Here is a 20,692-nt window from a genome sequence, read left to right on the forward strand (position 1 = left end):
CTGCCTTGGAATGTGTACACTGAAAAGACAGTTGTTTAGATACTTGAAAAAAAGCCCAAAGTTAATTAGGCCTTCTATTCAATCTATGCCAGCTTATCCCTCCACTGAAAACAGAGCCTTCGAAAGTCCTCGCATGAGTGGATATATTTGTGTGGATGGGAGAACTTATCAAAAACACAATACATGGCTTTTATAAAACGCATCATTCTGCCATCCACATGTAAATGTAATCCCTGTTTAATCACGTATTTTTCTTGACCACCCTTGTTAGGTGTTCTCTTCCCCAACCACCATCACTAGTGCATTATTAGTCACACAATCAACAAACCACTCTAACACAGAGCTAGCTTAATTGGATGCTTCACACAGCATTACCATACCCGTTGCCTAGCAATGGAGCCTTATGCCAATATTCTTGTCTTTGAGCATGTTTTGCCCAAAATAGCATCTATAATTACTTTGCAATTACTACCATATTTTTCTCAAAACAGGTTCTCATCGTGCTCGTCATAGTTTCCTGAATAGTGTTGAGATATCTATGTTTCTCTGTATCTTGTGATTATATTTTACCTATATCCTATGAACATTTTTGGATGTATAATCCATATAATCAATAATGCTACAACTGTTTCGGCCCAGAGCACGACCACTGAAAGAGCAGGTATCAATCTGAATGTCAATCTGACCCAAAATACAATTCGGAGAAAAGTGTGTGATGGAAATTCATTGTATCAGCCAGAACTAATACAATGAGGTGCTTCATGAAACGTGGTGAGAAAAAGATATGAAATCCTCCTGAAATGTTTAATCTGCTGGGTCTCTCCACTGTAGCAAGCTCCCTGTTTGCCAAGGCCACAGTAGTGGGACACCTGGTCAGTTGAAAGTGATGTGCTTGCAAAAAACTGCACTTTGAGGAAACAGTGTACATCTGGCCAATGGCTGAATTCCCTCAGGGAAAAAGAACCGCCTCTGTGCTCACCCTGTGTCTGATTATATATACTGTGGATTTAGGATTGAACTGGGCTTCTTCTCGACATGATCCAGTGAACCTGGTGACGTGTCCGGCAGAACCCCAGAGACTCTCTGTAAGTATTGTTCTTATACAATAAACTTGTTACTGTGAAACTTTTGAACATTGAATTTGTCTAATCATTGCCTTTCCCATCTGAACCTCAAATCAACGAACACGACGCTGTCCGGTCCGGACGGGACCGGGCTCGACAATAGCCGTCCTTTTTCTGAACTGACATGATGTGATTTGGCCCTTGTGAGTTACTATGATTCTGTGCAGACAGATCTAATACTGGGCTACATTCACAATGTATATCAATCAAATAATACGGACATCCCTCTGGTCATTTGGCGATTTGACGATGACAAATTATCTTAGCACCAACTCACATCAGCCATCTTTTCTACAAAACAGAACATCTTGGCTGTCCTGCAAAAAGCTAATTGGTTGTCACTGTGGAGAATGTTAACCTGAGCAATTACTTCCTCAAAGCCAGTCAATGCTTAATGATGTCTTTGCTTTTGTGGTAAAAGACTAAGACATTATGGCAATATATTGTACATAGAACTGTCTTTCATGTTAACATTGTTTCTAGGTGCCAACTAAAGAAAAGCAGGTTTTTAAATTCAGGTAGACCCAGTAAAAACAGATGATTGACTCATATCCCATTGCCATTAGAAAATACTTCCTTTCTGGGGCTCTTCCACTGGTAATGTAGCCTGATGTTGTCATACTCACAATTCTAGTCAGAATGTGAGTCTGATACCGCTCCATTGGGCTGTGATTATGGGGCGTGTTTCAACCGAGCCAGAAAAAAAATGCCTCTTGTCTCAATTGGATAGACCTACAACCAATCATAGCAGCGTAGTATGTGACGTATGTTAAGCGACACATTGTGAGTTATATTGATAATATTAGCGCTGCCCGGCGGTTCAGCGTCGCTTCAGTGTCCGGTGTGAACACCCAAGCGCCGGCGCGATAGGGATTAGCGCGGCGCGGCGCTTTGGCGTCGCCTCCGCGTTCTCTGTTCCTCTTTCAAAATGAATGCGCTGTCGATGTCTTCTAAAACAGACTCAAATGCAGCATCTACACATCTCAGCTCTCCAGCGGCAGGCATGTTTGTTGAAAACTAATTCAACCCAAGCGCTCTTTGATGACGTGGTTGATTACGTTACCGTTGATCATCTGTCCATCATCGTATAAAGCACGCCCTGACAATCTGATTGGTCCGGTCACTTTCGAACCGGGCATAATTTCTCCCCAACGGAGCGACTCCAGACCGAACTTCCTGACCTCAAATGTTGTGGGAGGGGCTAAGTTCGTCTGGCATCCAGGCTACTGGTAATGCATGTTTGACGTCATAAATGCATCAGAAACCAAAAGTCAGAACTAGGAAACATAACACACAACAGCAGAAAGCCCCATGGAGACCACTGACAACGGTGCACTTTTAGATTTTTTACTACAGTCCCTCTTTCAAGCTCAACGGTGACTGAACAATTTAGGATCACTTAGAAGTTCAATCCTTGTCATAATGTTACGCCAGAAAAGTTGCAGGGTCAGCATTGATATAGTAGAAAAAGAGTGAATGCTAATTGTATTGATTTCCACTGCAGACAAAAGCCAGAAGTTAGCGGGTGTTAGTGGATTTTTCTTTTAACACTGGGAAAGTAACTTTAAAGAGGAAAATCCGTGAAACTGTGAGGACTGCAATCCATCTTCTAAACTTCTCTTACATGCATGTAACACTTATACACATTCCTCTCTCCTGCCTTTCTTTATAATCATATGACTCCTTTCATTGAGTATTTTTTTTTGAATCAAGAACAAAATTAGTTGAATGAGCACCAACAAAAATTACCTTCTGTAGAGGCCTGAAATGTGTGAGCACAGAGGCAAAAATAATAACTTGTTTTTGCAACAAAACAGCAGTAACTCAAGGCTGTAAGGAATGCTTTGCTGTTACAGACAGTGGCTGGAGGACGATGATAGCAACAAAAGAGATTAGGAGCCATATGCAGTGTGCCGCTGCCAGGTTGGTTGGCTGGAGAGTCCGTAGTGGGCCAAAGAAGGCCTTGACGGCAGCCAGGAAATAATTCCAGACTTCCTTCATTGAAAGCATTAGTGAGGTCAGCCAGTACACAATCAAAGGACTGTTTACAGCTATGACACTGGTCTGAGATTGGAGTTGGACACGGCCCTGAAACTCCTTGGACTGCACTGACGAAACACCTCACTGTATTACTTTAGTAGCAGGTGCGAAAAGTGAACACTCAGGACTTCTAGACATAAAAACTATGCATAAAAATGACATGAAGTAAGGTGTGACTGTCTAGAGTTTCTTTCAGTAAGACATTTCAGACACCATAATTTGCTGAGAATCCCCTCCCATCGCCAGGTCACTTTTTCAAACCCCTGTTGACGTATATTTGATGTCACGGATGTGCTAGAAACCTTTTCAACTCGCTGTCACGCCAGTTTTGCATTTAGCAAGATTTTAGCATTTTGCAAGATTTTTTAATTTTGCACTGTTGTACGTTTTTCGCAAGATGCAAAATGAAGATGCTCTTAATGCGCCGCTGTCCTCAGGTTCAATACATGCAGAAAATATGCTACAGTCAGTATGTAGGCAACCAAATAAGGAAAAGAAGAAGATATTAGTACAATCACCTGAGTGTCATGTTTCCATCACTGCCAATCAGTGACAGAGCTGAAAAAGACAGATGTTACTGGGTCTTAAAGGGGACATATTATGAAAACTCCACTTTTGTAGTGCTTCTACACATTCATTGGTTATCAGGCATGTCTACCGTCCCAAAAACAAGCTTGAGATGGATTTAATTCATATATGATGGCAACGTTCCTGCAAGAGTTGGCAAATATCTGTATCTGACTGTTTTATCAACCTGGGCCAATATAACGCCGGATTCTCGAAAAGGTTGTTATTGAAAGAGGGGTCGGTGCCATCTTTCCATCGCAATACTGAAGACGAGGGAAATGTAAGTATTTTTTTTTTATAATTCTGGTATTTGCTTCTTTTAGACATTTTGTGTGGAGGCTAGTGACGTTAGCATGTTGTGCCGTGTGTGAGGGGGTGGGGGGCTAGTATGTAGTGGTCTAGTAGGTAGAGACTTTACAGGAGTTTTCATGTTCGACTATTAATAACGTTATTGAACAATTAATCGAGGACGGCTAGTTCGTGAGTGTTGTGCTCTCCACGCTCTTCCCCCCCCCCCCCCCCCCCCTCCGCTCGTATGTCCTCCCGTGAGTACTGTGCCGCTGATTTTTTTCCACGGCAGCACTGGGCTGGAAGTTAGCTACAGCGCTCGTAGCTGCGGCTGCGAGCCCGGCTGGCTACGAGCTCCGGCCGGAGGGGGGGGGGGGGGAAGAGCGTGGAGAGCACAACACTCACAAACCTAACTTCCAGCTACAGCTGCTGTTACGGGCGCTCGCAAGATACCGGAGGATGTTGTTGTCATAATGTGCGGGACTAGAACGATTATTCATTACCAGCCCTAGTTTGGGGAAATGAGTCCTTGTATCTTTGTATGCATGACAGTAGTACAAACATGAATAAAATTGCTGCTTTTGGTGTTTAGGCAAGCACATCTGTTCACGGTGCTAGGCTACATCACGTAGCATGCCAGACGGACCCACCACAGATGCGCACACATGGCACGCAGCTTTGTATGAAAACACTGTGACTTCACTACAAAAGTACAGGTTTGTTTACCCTCAGTTACTTCGTCATGTAATTGATTGTGTCTCCGTGTTAAAGTTGTAACAGCATCTAATTTGTTGTGACTCCACGGATACTGAATGTCTGTTTTATCATAGGCACACAGAAAACTGTGCTGCACTGATGTCGGTGTTGGGACCTCAGCTGTAAGAGACCTCGCTTGGAGGAGGGACAGGACAACCCAAGTTGTTCAAGTATGGACTTCGGAGAGCCACAGGATGCTACCTATGATCCTGATGACTCGATCACAGTCTTGACTGAGTCAGCAGATGTGACGTGAGTGACTCAATATTTAATCTAAACATTTCAATAATCAGATGGATTACCATCCTACACTTTTTTAGCTGTTGCAGCCTTTTGGTGAAATCTTTGTCTTTGTAATAGAATGGAATCGTCCAACCCTGTTCATAAGACACCCACATATATTGTCTATGATAACTGCCTCCTGGAGCTGTTTGAGGTGTGTCCTGTGTGTCGGCGGGGGACAGATGTAATATATAAGAAGGGCGAGTGCACAACAAAGCCGGTGAAAGCAGATGCAACCTTCCGTGAGTCTCACAGGCTTTATTTAAAAGCCAAACAATGTATGTGAAACATATCAATTAACTGCTGTCTTTAAATGGTCTTCACGATTTAAAGACCATTTATTTATCGTCTTCACGATAAATAGAATAATACAATTACAAAATAATTATAAAAAGAAAATAATAAATACAAAAAAGTGCAAAATGTCCAACTTTTCCCCCCAATTTGTATTACAGATTACGTGGATAACCTGTTGGACCTCATCTTTCACGAGGTTTTTCAGGACCCGGCCCCATATGTGAATGAGGTGCTGAAGATCTCAATACCAGAGGATCTCTCTGCCAAGTATGAGAAACCTGACAAGCAGGAAGTTATAGCCAGCAATGTGAGCATCAGGGAACACTCTGCATATTTGGAGCACCACGCAGGAGGGCAGGACCACCCTGATTCTCCGGCCCAGATAGCCCCAACAACACCAGCTAACAAAGCTTCTGTACGCCAAATACCTGTAACGGCTGAGCAAAGTTTACATTGTATTTAGAGAATAAAAGGTGACACACAAATATAAAGTGTTCCTTTGTTTACAGTATGGCTACTAATGGCACAAAGTGTATTTTTGTAATCAATGTTTTTATTATACTTGGTATTTTTTGTATTTATTACCTCTGTCCCAGCCACTACATTTAATAACTGTTTAAAAAGGTCTGTGGCATTCTTTCTAGCAATCTTTCTGACAATAAAAGTGTATAGAAACAGTGCTTTTAGTGTTTGATATGTAACATGTCAACAATTGACACGTGTAAGATGAGCAGTTAGCAAAGTAATACAGAGGGAAGAGTAATTTATGTATTTTATTTCTCAGTCATATTTGTATTGCAGAAATGACTGATATCCCATGCATAAAAAAAAAAATTACTGCTCTATTCCTCCTAGACATAAAGGCCCATAATCTGCCCTATAGATGTTGAATGCATTCTGTAGTGAGAACACATTAAAACACAGGCTAATTAATGGAGGTAAAAACGTTATGTCCTACACCTCCATGAGAGGGGGGAGGGGTGAGAAGGGGGAGGGGTGAAAGGGGGTGGGGTAAAATGGGGGCGGGGTGAGAGGGGGGCGGGGCCCTCAAAACAGGTCAATCTGAGGAGGTCTGTTTTAGACAGGGTAAAGGGGTGCTTTTTTAAATGATCCTTGTGGTATTTTTACCAAAACATGTTACAGACATTTCATTAAGACCCCAAGGAACCATATCAACTGTGGTGAAATGGGCATAATATGTCCCCTTTAATAGTTTTTTGGCCAGTGGAAAAGGGGGCTTATGATTCAAACTTGAATTAATCTTAAACCTACTAACTAGCAGGCCACAGATTGTCTTCAAAACGTGTCTTTCCCTGGATAAGCCGCACTGTGATGCTCCAGCAGGTGCCGCTTAGAGGAGCAGGTGGTCACAACAGACAGTGAGCCGAGCTGTGCTGAAGCCTTACCAAACGCCCTGCTCACCCTGCCCATCCCACCCTTCCTCTGCTCTTTATCTTTCCATCCATCCTTTTCTTTCAGACCATTCATCCAACCATTTATCCTCTCCACTACTCAGCTTAATTTCTCCCTCACTTCCTGCATACTCTCCTCTGCTCTCTCGCGCCAAGCCTCCATCTGCATCCCCTTACAGACAGTGGCAGCCAAGGAGTCTAACATGTTGTACATTAACCCACAGAAGACAAGGAAAATAAGGATTTAATCATCACTGTTAATGACTGTATGTAAAGATGGATGACAGGACAGCTCCCCGATTGTGAAGCCACTTGTCCTCCCCCTGCTGGCTGGCTGCTGTATAGGTCATATACCTCTTCTTCTGCGTGTTAGTGGATGGGACGCAGGCCAAAACTTATGAATCTACAAAAGTATACATAAAGTATTTTTTTCTCAAAGATGGATTGATTACCTTTTTAATGCAATATAAACCAGGCGAAATGGTTTATCTGACTGAGACTGACTCATGATTGATCAATTGTATGCATTCTAGGGGCGTCACTATCACAGCTCCATCTCCTGAGCGCTACTACACAAACACTGGCTAGCCAAAATGGCGATGTTAACATCTGTGATGTTTTAGCTTCATTTCCAGAAAGTGTGAACTAATTTCTGAAAGAAACATAATTCCTGCTTTTTTAAATGTAATGCTGCATCTGCATTAACTGTAATATTTTTCTGCACTTGCTCTAGCTCTAAATTATGTAATTGGCACCATATAGCAGCTATCGTACATTCCGGGATACTTTGGGTTAATATCTGGCTAGTGGGATTCTCCATCTTCATGTGCCGTCTCTGGGTGGGATTTAGTCTTTAAAATAAGCAATAACCTTCGACCATATGAACGTCTATCTAAATAATTGATTGAGGTTGATGGATAATAATGAATTTATCCAAAACACATACATATATTGTTTTTATGACTGGGAGTCAGAGGACAGGGATATCAATATTCCACATTTATATGTAGACATTGCTCCTTGTGTGTGTGTCTGTGTATTTGTATGTGTATGTGTGTGTGTGTGTGTGTGTGTGTGTGCCTAAGCATGGTTTAAGAAAAGGACATCAGAGGTGATTTCTTACAGAAGACAAAAGCAAAAGAAAGAAGACAGCTGACTAGCAGAACAACACTCTGACTGACAGATGAGTTGCAGTGAACAAACCATTGATGTCCGACTAACTTAATCCAATCTCTTTTCAAACAAACAACCAAAATATTGCAACCATTATTCATTTTCTTCAGTCTCTCTCAAAAAGTGCACGTTTATTGACACTCTCCTAATCCCAATAGATAGTATTAAATATGAATATAAATCTGCTCTGGTTAAACTGTGACAGCCCTGGGAATAAAACCACATTGCACAAAAAGATACCTGCAATGAGTATGACATGACTAAATCCTCTCTGAATACCTTGAACACAAGGATTAGTTTCCAGAGGAAAGAAAAAATCCTACCATAAGTCTAAGTGACAGCGCTACACTTAGTGGGCAGGGCAGGAGAGAGATGCTGTTAAACAAGAACGGAGTGATTTCTCCATTCACTGGTTAAGAAAATGGCTCTTCCCTTCTCTATTGGCCAACTAGAAAAATGTTTGCATCGAATATATGTTTCAATCTCTGTCTGGTTGCTGGAGTTCTTCTAGAGGAGCATGAGAAACTTTGTGGAAGTCACTTCATGAAGCAACGTTTGTGTATTTGCATTAGGATTAAAGCGTCATCACTTCATGTTTCCTATTGTGATCAGCATCGTTTTGGGGCAGAATTTATAAACCAGACAGCCACAGAAAATTAGGAGATCATTTCACCGGCAAATAGCCGGATTTGATAAAAGAAGCAGATCATGGATTTTTTTGTCGCACTAAGAAATAATGTTTTCAGCTGAAGGGAGACACTCATAATGGCAATTTCCAATAAGCACGTATTTTATGCAACAGTTTCAACTCAGAAATGCTTGAGTTGATAGAAAATAAAGAGAGAAACATGTAACGAAATTGCAAATGAGCTGCTAATTCAAACACCGAAATTATAAGTTAAAAAAAAATATATATATATTTTGGATTGGAAATTGTGCTTTACAGTAACATTTTTACATTATTTAAATCATTTTCATAAGCTCAATAATCAAGGTTCGATGACCAATTGTATTATTTATATAAATAACAAAAAGTAAAGGGAGGTGTAGTCACATGCTTTTGTACAGTATATCAGTAAGGATGAGCAGGCTATGTAAATCTATGCATGATATTTAAAGCAAACAGGAAACAGGTCATTAGTCAACGACATAAACGACCTGTGATACCATTGAGTCACTCTGTGTTTTTGTTCTTCAGCTACAACTTCCAGACATCACACAAATAAAGCAGCGGCCTGGTTTCACACTATAGAGCAGAGATGAAGAATGACCATTTTAAGTCCAATGTCTATTTTGATATGACATCTGCAGGTATCTAATGTGATGTGTATCTACGCTCACTTCATCAACCTGCCATCCCAAAAACAATCTGATTATATTCAAATATTTCAGGCCTAGTGGAAAATTTGGACAGAGAAATAAATAAAAAATAATTGTATTTACTTTACATGACCTTAAGGTTGAACTCCAATTAACAAATTCCCTTCCCACAAAAACCCATAGATTTCACATGTAAGAGATTATAAAAGAGTTTTGGCAGATTTTTGCTAGAAATTCAAAGATTTGAAGACATCACAGAAGAATTACGCTGCAGGACCTAAAACAACAGCAAAAAAGAGGACTTCTTTTAAATATCACTGACTTACCAGCTGTGAAGTCCTTGTTGAGGTCAATGAAAGCATGAGAGTGAAGGTTTCGCATTTTGATAGGTGAAGTCAGCACATTCTGCCACACTTGAACCCTAAAGGGCAGAAAAACCATCAGGCAAGAGCAGAATGTAAGATTGTTAGAAAGAACGAGAACAACAGAAATATACATACTGATTGTTAAGTCAGTTTAATGGTAACATTACCTGTTGGTGAGATAGCAGACTTCAGTAAGTGCCGAGTCGGTGACTCCAAAAATATCTGGGATCATGTCCCCATTGAAGCTGTGGGACAACACACTAAATTAGAACGTGTGTACTCAGCTGACATTTCATTAGATACTGTACAAACAATACAGTCGTGCAGAAAATGCTCTTAATATTAAGTTATTGCTCACACAGGGAGAGGTATGGAGGTTTGGACCCAAGTGTGTTGTTGTAATGAACTGCACTATATTGATTTGTTTTAAATATACTTCTAATAATTCCATAAATCTATGTCTACCTATGACTCAAATATCTTAATAACCATTCATCTTATTGACTTCACATGTGGCAGTTGTAATATTAAGGGCCCAAGGGGCCGCAGTGATGAAATTGGTGAGATTACAATATTAAAATTTGGAATAAACAGACGATCAGTGTTCTATAGCAGCAGCGGCTGCGACTCATCGATGTAAATTACGTCTTCGGTCACGACAATGATGGGGCAACGACAATGATTCTCCAGTTTGTGGTTCTGTCTACGGAGTCTACCTTCACTGAACTTTGTTGCCCTCATACCTAATACACTTTTTATTTTAATATTATCTAAAATGAAATACACAAATACAAAAAAATGTAAAACTGTTTTAATTTGATTCTAAAAAACATAAAAACAGCGATCATTTTGAGCAAAATATCGAAACTACAGTTTATATGAACACCATTCTGAGGGATACTTACTCCATCACAAGGGGTTGATCTGTGAAGGTCTTGTTCAGTCTGAGCAAATCCATATCTAAAAAAAGGATGAACAGAATGAACAGGCCATGAATAAACCGAAGCAGAATAAAGAGTGAATTTTCAACAATATATCACTGTACACGTAACTTTATAAAAACAATTTATTAAATCATGTTAAGTCATTTCACAGATGTCCTGTTTTGGGATGAATGATAACAGACCACACAGGCTCTGTTCGATTCAAGCCATGACATTGTAACAGGGAGCAGGCATAAACAGTCCCAACACTGAAAAAAAAAATCCAGCCATCACTGAGGGCAAAATTATGACAATGTAACTGTGGATTGATTCAGAATATAAAGCCACAACTGTGTCACGTCTCAATATACAGGATGACGAAAACATGAGAGCAGGCTGTGCTCATTTTTACAAATCTGAGGTAGATCAATTATGTCTTTTGACTCCTCACTGTGCAGGTAAAAAGGATTATATCGATATGTATAGCTTTGTAACTTTGCTATTGATGAATATTACATTGAGACATTTACTACCTCTGCCAATGAGGTTATGTTTTCATCATTGTTAGTTGTTTGTTAGTTACCAGGATTAAACTAAAACTACTAAACAAATTACCACAATATTTAGTGGGAGAATTTGGTAAAGGTCAGGGAAGAACCCATCCAATTTTGGTGCTGATCCAAATCAGGGGGCAGATCCTAGAATTTGTGTCACTTTCTTTCACATTGTGAGATAGGGTCGTTTTTATCTGAGAACAATGTGTGAATCTTGATGGAAAATTCATATATATTGATGGAGGGTTGGTATGAGTTTCTCATCTTGTGGATTTAAATGTGGTTGGATAGGAGTGAAGGCTTTTTCCACCTGCTGTATGGTAACAAATGGGGAGAGACACCTTTAACTCCTACATGAAGCGGAGACACGTTGTGCGGTCTTTAATTTAAGGAGGCTGTTGGGCCTTAGCAGAGGTAAATCTTCTACTGAGTGCAACTCTTCTTGATGTTGTTTTATAGCCCAGCTGAACTGTATATTTTATAAATATTACGCATTATTACATGTTTATTGGCGTACCACTGCACATGCTTGGTCAGTTTACGGAGCTAAAGATGAATAGTAACCCTGAGTAACCCTGTAACCCTGATTGCAGACCCCGGGTGGGGTCTGCAATCATTTAAGTCAGAAGTGTGCAGCTTCCTCTCGCTGTCGAAGGTGTACCTAATGTCTGGTTGTTCCCCCAGAAGATGAAAACAGATGTTGCTGTGGAGGGGCTGATTTGAGCTGTGAGAAGAACATCCATCTGTGAGTCGCCATCATAGTCTCCAGGGACCACGCTGGTGATGATGGTGTTCCTGCAGCAGGAGGAAAGACTGTGTGTTAGTGGTCACATGGTCACATGGTGCTCCTTCCACTCCTATACAAACATTTCCCACCTACAGAGCAAACATAGCCTCCCTATGAGGAAAGACACCTTCACTGTACTGAAGGAAAGAAAAATGGAAATGAGGACTTTGCATATAACAGATCAAGTGTAAATGGAATAACGATGCAAAATTAACTATTAACATGATTTACCTTGGCAAAGAGTTTTTAACGTTTTGGACTTTGGGCTTGAAGTAGGGTATTTTCGAGTCCGCCAGGAATATGACCAGTTCAGACTCTGAAACAGGAAGAAGTCAACAACATGTATATTAATTACTTATTAGTAAATAAATTAAATGAGCTAAATCGGTTCATCTCCGTCAGAGTCTCTCTCTCAATCGTTTGTTTAACGACACTGTAAATAGCTTGTACACACATTAGACGTTAGACACTCAACAGACAAATTAAATCATATTTGCGTTTCAAAAGTCAATGTCTGTATCATTACTGCGACACCGCTGAATAACAGTTTATCTGTAAATAATGTAAATGTCGCCAGGTCTCATAGTACTCGCGGTTAATTAGCAGTAAAGTGCTGAGGCGTTCACGTACGCTCTCTGATCATGAAGATGTCTGTCTGTTTATCCGAGTTAAAATCCCCAAACGCCGCCACCGTCCCGTAGTTCTCGGCACCGAAGAGGTCCGCAGTTACATCCTGAAGAGCTGACGTGTGGTACCGTCCTACAAAAGCTAATAAAATAGCCAAAGTGTTTAATTGTGATATCCACATCCTTCTGCTGTTTCAGCTCCTCACAACAACACCGACTGCAGTACGGCACTCCGCTTTACGACAGGCTGGACGACAGGGTATTTCACTTCAATGACGCATTATGTCGAAAAATCCATCTTCAAGTCAGACATGTGCTCTTAGGTTCTCATTTTGTCTGAAAACACCCAGAACGAACATGCAAGATAAGGTTTAAACCATGTGAAATCAGCGTTTCCTTGTTTACGTCAATGTCGTGCTCCCGCACGTTTGACAGTTGACAGCTGTATCAAGCTAGCTAGAGTTATCTAGAGCTAACTTGGAATAGGAGGAAGTTTACTTTCAGACTAAACGTGTAGCATAAATATAACTTGAAATAAAGATAGGATTACAAACATACCACATTTAAAGTCGCTTATATTAATGTAAATTTAAGCTCAAGTAGTAAGTATATGGTTTATGAAAAGGTCACCTCAAATTGTAAGCATGGCTGCACGGGAGCAGAACTGCATGTATTTTATTTTGAAAGACGATGCCGGAAAAGCTAAAACGTGCTAGCGAATTGGACGCTGTTTGAACATGGCGAGCCTGGCAGATGTCGGTTGGAAACTCCTGGAATTCAAAGCCCGATCAAAACGATCAGGTCTGACTTGTTACTTTGCATGACCCGTCCGGTCGTTGCTTGAGTGCCGTTGCTTGTGTGACACTGTGTGTTTGTGAAGCCCCTGAACGTGGCCGTGCTAAATAATATGACTCGATCTGCCCATTTAATGTGTCCACTGCAGTGACGGTGCAGGCATGAAAGGTCAGAGGAGCTATTTTAAGGTCCTCTCACCAGGTCTGCTTTCACTGTCACATCTCAACCTGAGCTTACTGTGTGTTGTTTGTGTGTCTGGGTTTGTTTGTGTGTTTGTGTAAACAGACTGTGCCTTTCATACAGTGGTAAACACGTGAGGGAAAGTGGTGCCACTGCATTACAGTATTTAACAGTATAGGGATACAAACACCACAGCAACATTTGGTTGTCACCACCTGTGTTGACACTATCATTGCTGAATAGTGACAGATCCACTAAATGAGTCTTTCCTACACTCTGGTGTACCTCACACATAATAAATCCATATCATTGTAGGATTGTAAACTAACCAAGCTATTCAATCTACGTGTTTTCAACCTGTTAGTAATACTTCAGTCCTAAATACACCGTCCCCATAGCGTCATTACTATTGCTTTGGATTGAAAACTCAATTTGCTAAAAGGCAGCATGAAGGATAATTGGAGGCACACAGATCCTTAATTTTCTATCAATTAAACTAGCTATGATTTGAATCTTTTTCCCACTTAACTCAGCAGTATAATATTCTGAAACCACACCGTCTTCCGGTGGATGTTATGCAGCATTATAGGTATTAATTTGTCAACTGACCTAATTTAGTGACGCAGTTATTCTATTACATTGTTTACATTGCCCACATAATAATTCACTATTACTCTACATTTCTCAAAGGCAGTGGTGGATCTAGAATCTTCAGAAACCAGGGGCCATAAAGGTGCCACAATTTACTCTGAGGGGTCAATTATATGTCCATAATCCATGTACCATTCCTGATCCAGTGAGGTGCACATTTGAGTCATTCCTTATTTACTGTTAGCTCTATAACTAGGAGCAAAGGTACAGATCACAAAATATTTATTGACATCGATTCCTTGTTCAAGCACATTGTGTTCATTAAAATCATTTAGGAAAAGAGAAAAAACCTTACAGAAGTAATATTTATCGTTAGTATTGTTTGTAAGTGAGAGTAAGACAACTGATAGTACAGAGGCACTTTAGGGGGCAATCAGATTGCAGCTGGGGCCACTGCCCCCCTGACCTTACTCCTGGATCCACCTCTGCTTAAGGGTTAAAACATCTTTCAATCCTAATTAAATACAATCCATCTTCATTGTTTGTGCATGTTGCTCGTGATCATGGTCATCATTATAACTCCAGGGTGTAATTCATTGTTGATTCATGCATGTCTAAAATCTAACTGTGCTACTAACTCCTTCCTGTGAGTTGCTGTAGATTTGTGATTTAGCTGAGAGAGAGGGACGATTGGCCTTAATTTCGCCTTTTGAGAATGGCTGATTCAGTGGCCGCGCCCCCCCGGCCTCATCGGGAAGTTGTCCGACTTGGTAAGTAGTGGCAGCAGATCTGAGGAAAGCAATGTGGTCAGACACGCAGAGGAGACGTAGGGAGGTGATCAACAAATATCATCAAAGGACATCATTTTGTTATCTGAACATCAGAAGCTAGCTTATTATTTCATGATGAGAACACCTTTGCTTAATATGTTGATAACTGGAAATACAAACAAATAGACCTATTATTTTCAATCTCTAATGGTCACTAAAGTCTTGGATGAAATGTGGATGTGCCGAATAGTCAAACATTACAAATAATTTACTATGATTTGATTGCTCAGTCTTCCATGTGGTTTTAGCTTTCAATCATCTTGTTATTCTTCTTGTAAGGATGAAAGACCCATAGATGACACCAAACTAAATTACAGAAGTCATATACAGTATTTTACTGCATTGTTAAGTTTGTAAGAAGTCTGCATCACTCAGGTTCGTCATGTGATTGTTGAAAACCAGCCAAACACGACAGCCCAGATTCTACTCATCTGAAATTAAAGCTGGGATATTTGACTTCCTCTATGCTCTTTAAAAGTATTATCTGTAAAAAGAGATGGATTTGGCTTTGTCCCCTGCAACTTTTAACATGATGGAAATTATGCTAATTTAAGTCAGAATGTGAATTTTTCAGTACCTGTGGTATTGACCCAAGGTCGAACCCATTAAAATGCAAATCTCAGTAGTGAAAAGTCTCTGAAAATAGAGAAAGTCTTAGAGACGGGGGTTTCCCTCAAACTCCTGCCTGCTCGCTCCCAGCTCAGAGGGAAATGTTCGAGTATCTGGTGGTGAGTCAGATTACCATTTGAATTCATACGCTCACGGCCTGAATATTGTTTTGTATGTTGAGCTGTCTGAGTTGCAGTGTGTTGCAGTGAAAAGCAAATTTACTTATGGCATGTGTCTTATGTGTTTTTTCCTCTAGTATTCGTTTTATTTTATACTCATTGAAAAATGGGGATGATTTAATGAAAGAAAATATCCATAAGCTATGCTACCTGCAAACCTTTGTTCCTTTGCATATTGGAACATAAGAAATAACACAATGGTCTCAAGAAAAAAGAGTAATAATCATGCAAATTTGACAGGAAAGCTATTGATACATTGATTTCTCCTGACTCTAGTTTAGTCTTTCTTTAGGCGTAATGTTTATTAAAGCAAGGAGAAAAGGATCCATGGACAACTAAAGCGTAAGATTTAGGAGAGCCCCACTGGTAAAGTTAGTGTCTGAACAGATATCTTTCTTTACCAGGTTCCATCTATGAACCTCTTAAGCTGTCCAGTCTCCATCGTGAGGATGAGCCCCTATGGGAGAAGCTGGACCGCTACTACAATGCTGGTAAGTACAGCGGCATTAGTGGCATGAACCTAAAAATAAGGAGACATTTATAACACTTTTAGCATTTCTCTCAGTTATTCAAAGATTATTTGGTTACCCATGAAATTTAGCTGTGGCAGTTGATCCCAACCCAAGGGATAGATGCAGATCTGAGATCGGTGGTTAAAACGTAATTCTTAGACGTTTTAACCACCGTTGCTTCAAAGTTTCACTTTTTAACTTTTGAGCCCTGTTTCAGTAATTACAGTAAACTGAAAGTATGTATGATTTTGTGTTATGTTTATACGTAAAACCGACCTTCTTTGAGTTATGTGCAGATGTAACAGATGTTGTTCAGTCTCTTTATATTTCAGTATAAGTCAGGAAGGTGGAAGAAGTTCACTGAAAAGTAATTTTAATACAACACTTTATTATATAATATTTAAATTTTAAATGTTGAAAACTAATTCGATCGTTCACATTGTTTGTTTTTGTATGGCTGCTCAGCTTAGGAACGAGTTATTACAACTGACCCCTTATCTCAGCCTTAACAAAACATTTTATGCTGGCTACACACACCGACAAACTGATTTTGTTTTATTAACACCAGAAATTGCAGTCACACCTGATGACACTTTGGGACACAACTGACGATATGTCCCTAACATCTACTTTTGGTCGGCAACTTACCATCAAGCGAGTGCAGAACAAATGTAAACGTATTGACCTATGTTCTAAATAAAAAAAGGTCAGGAACATATGACACAAATGCTGCTCATGAAAAAGATGTATTTCGTATATCCAAAATAAGTTTTCAGCAATAAATGCGGAAGGAACTGCGAGTTAACTGAAACAATCTGCACTGCCCTCAACCTCCAGACCATCAGTTTTAGTAAGTGCGTTTTGTGAAACTGAAAAGAAAAACCTGTTTACTAGCTTCTCTATCATTTCTGTCTTTGAAACCACAAGGCCTGACTTCAACATGGCCACACTGTTGCTCTAATGTATGCAGCTGTAAAGGCTGCAGTTGTTTTGTCATTGCCAATATTCCAAAATTGCAGCCCTGGGTTTCGTGATTACATCTTGCAGACAGACCATATTGTTTACAGAGAGATTGCTCTTGGCTGGCGAGAGGAAAAGTAATGCATGGGGGTTTCCTTAGTGCAAAAAAATAAAAATAACACATTTACCCAGGATGCACTGACTTGAATTTAATTTCATGCAAAGGTGCTCTTTGTTGACTTGGCCCTGCACCGAACACAGTTGGCAGTGTTTCACAGTGGGAACTGACTGAGGGATCCTGTGGGTGCTAACGTTTAGAGGCTCTTAGATTGACTGGCCAGAGGCTCTGCAAGCAGGGGTAGGAGGTTGGACACAGCAGAAGTCCGAGTCCTGGTTGCAACAGATATTGACTGAGAGGATGTCTCATGCATACACCAAGGGTTTGTGTTTAGTCATTGTTTTAATATTCCCCCAAAGGACAATACATCAATCATATTCACTGTGTAGAGATTTGCACATCACTGAAATGCACAAATATTTAGCCATACCAACTGGCTTTGAGAATCTACCTGAACTAAACAACTTATATTTCTGATTGAATACAGCACCTTTCAATGGAGGTGTAAAAGAGGTAAAAAAGACTGTGGTTCTGAATGGTTGTTTCAAATCCCTCGATTCAAGCTGTTAAGACAAACTTGAGAAGGACAGAAACTCAGCGACCGATTTACAAATCACTGGTGCAACCCACTCCAGGTGATGCTGCTGGCATGTGTAATCAATAATGGAGACTTGAGCCTCGCTGCAGCAGAGATAGATACACATTAGTCCTGATTACTGAATTACCAGAAGCTGTGAGTGCAGCACTAGATCAGCGAGAGGAACCTTTCCAGGTCACAAGATGAACCACACTTTACCGCTCCAAAGCTGAATACACAATACCCTTCCATTTCTCATTCAACAAGTAAAACCAACTTTTATTACAAAAGTGAAGTATCAATAAAAAATGGTGTGAAATATTACTGTCATAAAATACTTGTGTGGGTGGCAGAGGTCAAATATGATATTTCCTATTTGGGGCTGCAATGTCAGTGTACTCACTGGAGTCATCACATCTGCAGGTTACGCATTTAGAGCAACTGCCTACCAGCTTCTTCATTCATAAGATTTTCAAGTTGTCTCTTTGCTGTTTACGAAAGTTTTAGAAAAGTTGTTATTTTTTTCATCCAGTGCCCATGCAGTTTAATAGAGAATGTATTTGTGCCTATCTGAGCACAGTTGGGCTTGTTGGTCTTAAAATGAGGTGTGGTCAGGTACATTTATGGTGCTTTGAAGTCTGAAGTTAGTAGCACAGTATTTCAGTGTTATTTTAAGAGGGCACCTCATGTATGGAGGTTTGATTCCTCCTTGACTTACAGTTTTGTTGCTTACTTTGTGTTTACAAACTCAACAATGTGTGTGTGTCTCATTCTGAACTTTTGATATGCTTATTGCTTGAACCTCTCAGCTAGTAATTGGATGTATAACTTTATATATATATTTATATACAGCGTGACAGCTACACAAAAGTGAAGCCAAGACATCTTGATCGCCCCCTGGTGGTTGGTTGTAGTATAGGTCATAAACATAGTCTCCTCTTAATTAATTATTTGATGCTAAACATAACATCCTCATTGAGTCAAGATTGATCAAGCACAGGTATCAGAGGGACCTGAAGAACATTGTCCCACTCCCTGGTCACTACCGCACACGCTCCAAGTGACATCAAAAGTGCAAGAGGACAGCGCTTTTATACAAGTGGAGATGCGTCATCCGTCTTCACACACAGTCTATGGTTCAGCCTTGATCATTTGTACTGAAAATACTTATCCAAAAACGATATATATATATATATATTAGTGCTGTCAGTTAAACGCGTTTATAACGACGTTAACACAAACCCAATTTAACAACGTCAATTTTTTTCTCGGGAGATTAACGCAGAGCTGCCAACTCTCACACTTTCGCCGTGTGACACACGCATTTGGTTGGTGACTAAGTCACAATAAGTTTTAAAACATCATCGTATCAGGCCGTCATGAAGTACCAGGAGCGGGCGAGTGCGTGTGTGTGTGTGTGCTCCCAGATAGCGCACCGGTCCGGGGGCTCCACCCCCCGCCCCCGCTCGCTCGCTCAGAGACACAGTGAGATCAGAGCTCGTTCAGGTGAAGCAGCCGCTCAGTGACTGACTGCTTCTTAACTATGGAAACAGTGAAAACACAGAGTTTCTCTGGTCTCAGCTGATCAGAGATCAGCGCCGCAGCTTCTTGATCAGAGCAGAAACTGCAGTTGGTTTCTATCGATCTTCAGTATCTGTGTTCGCCTCCAGTCTGACCTGCTCTCGCTTTTTGTTTTAATATTTCGCCAACTAAAATATACATTTTCAAGCTATTAGGCTGCAGCTATATGTTTTTATTCATTTCAAAATAGGGTACTTCTTATTTTATAAATTTTTCCACAAATCTGGGCAGGACTCAAATAGCCCTACAAAGTTCTGTGTTGAGTAGTTTCAAAGTAGGCCAGCACTTGCCTGTGTATTTAGTTTGTTTGTTATTTTGTTGCTTGTCTGTTTGAGTAGATGGCTGAAAGCAAAGAAGTAGTAGGCTTAACTTTTATTGGTAACCTAACTGTTACGGTTCATTGTTTCTGAAATAAGAGGCCTTACTACTATGTTCACAGCAAACATGAAAAAAAGAAAATATTAAGCCATGGTTAAACTGCACTATAGGCTGAGTCCTTGTTTACCTGAAATGTGCACTTTATAATTTTATTTTGTAATGCCCTGTTTGGCAATGTTGTTTTTCAATAAAATAAAACATTTGCATAAAGCAAGCCAATCCACTTTTCCATGTTGATAAGAGCATTAAAACGAAAAAAAAATTATGGAAAAAAAATGAATGAAGGGACATTTAGAATAGATACAAATTTGCGATTAATTGCGATTAATTTTGAGTTAACTATGACATAAATGCGATTAATCGCGATTAAATATTTTTGTGCTGACAGCACTAATATATGTATATATATATATATATACATATATACATATATACATATACATATATATATATATATATATATACATATATTAGTGCTGTCAAACGATTAAAATATTTAATATATATATATATATATATATATAAATAGTTTATTTTGTGCTTTGCAAACTAGATTTATTCTCCTTTTCATTTCACATTAAAAATCAATATGGGTCGAGGCAGAGAGCAAAAGAGGGGATATGCCACACACGCACACCACTTCTTCTAAGCAGATAGAGTTGAGTTTAGTGAGCAGAGGGCCGGACCATGCGTTGCCTCTGGCTGTGTGTGGCCCTTAGATTCTGGTAATACAGCTCAGGAGGCTGTCCCTAAGGATCAGGGCTGGGTTTTAGCCACTGTGGACAGAAGCCAGGCTTTTGCTCAGCTGCTCTTTTTGAGGTAACAAAAATGTATGATTCAGTACAGCACACTAATGTTGACACGCTCT

At 40.0% G+C, this 20,692-nt stretch overlaps 2 protein-coding genes across 4 annotated transcripts in view; one reads left to right on the forward strand and one right to left on the reverse strand.

The window, feature by feature from the left end:
* itfg1 (integrin alpha FG-GAP repeat containing 1) overlaps positions 1–12,964 on the reverse strand; it is a 147,397-nt gene extending 134,433 nt beyond the window's left edge. Inside the window, exons 1-6 of the mRNA XM_053419527.1 lie at positions 12,519–12,964; positions 12,120–12,204; positions 11,763–11,896; positions 10,530–10,584; positions 9,792–9,869; positions 9,586–9,680 (exon numbers count right to left, since the gene is read on the reverse strand). Of these exons, the coding sequence (XP_053275502.1) occupies positions 9,586–9,680; positions 9,792–9,869; positions 10,530–10,584; positions 11,763–11,896; positions 12,120–12,204; positions 12,519–12,696 (625 nt within the window). The 5' untranslated portion in view covers positions 12,697–12,964. The remainder of the gene's footprint in view (positions 1–9,585; positions 9,681–9,791; positions 9,870–10,529; positions 10,585–11,762; positions 11,897–12,119; positions 12,205–12,518) is intronic.
* A 259-nt stretch (positions 12,965–13,223) lies between these two features.
* phkb (phosphorylase kinase, beta) overlaps positions 13,224–20,692 on the forward strand; it is a 109,723-nt gene continuing 102,254 nt past the window's right edge. For 2 of the 3 annotated variants that reach the window (XM_053433382.1, XM_053433542.1), the window contains exons 1-2: positions 13,224–13,315; positions 16,103–16,189. In XM_053433382.1, coding sequence (XP_053289357.1) covers positions 13,252–13,315; positions 16,103–16,189 — 151 coding nt within the window. In that variant the 5' untranslated portion in view covers positions 13,224–13,251. Of the gene's footprint in view, positions 13,316–14,740; positions 14,851–16,102; positions 16,190–20,692 lie in introns of all 3 variants that reach the window. The other variant, XM_053433465.1, reaches the window with a different exon arrangement.

This window comes from Pleuronectes platessa, chromosome 1 (assembly GCF_947347685.1).
Source record: "Pleuronectes platessa chromosome 1, fPlePla1.1, whole genome shotgun sequence".
NCBI lineage: Eukaryota > Metazoa > Chordata > Actinopteri > Pleuronectiformes > Pleuronectidae > Pleuronectes > Pleuronectes platessa.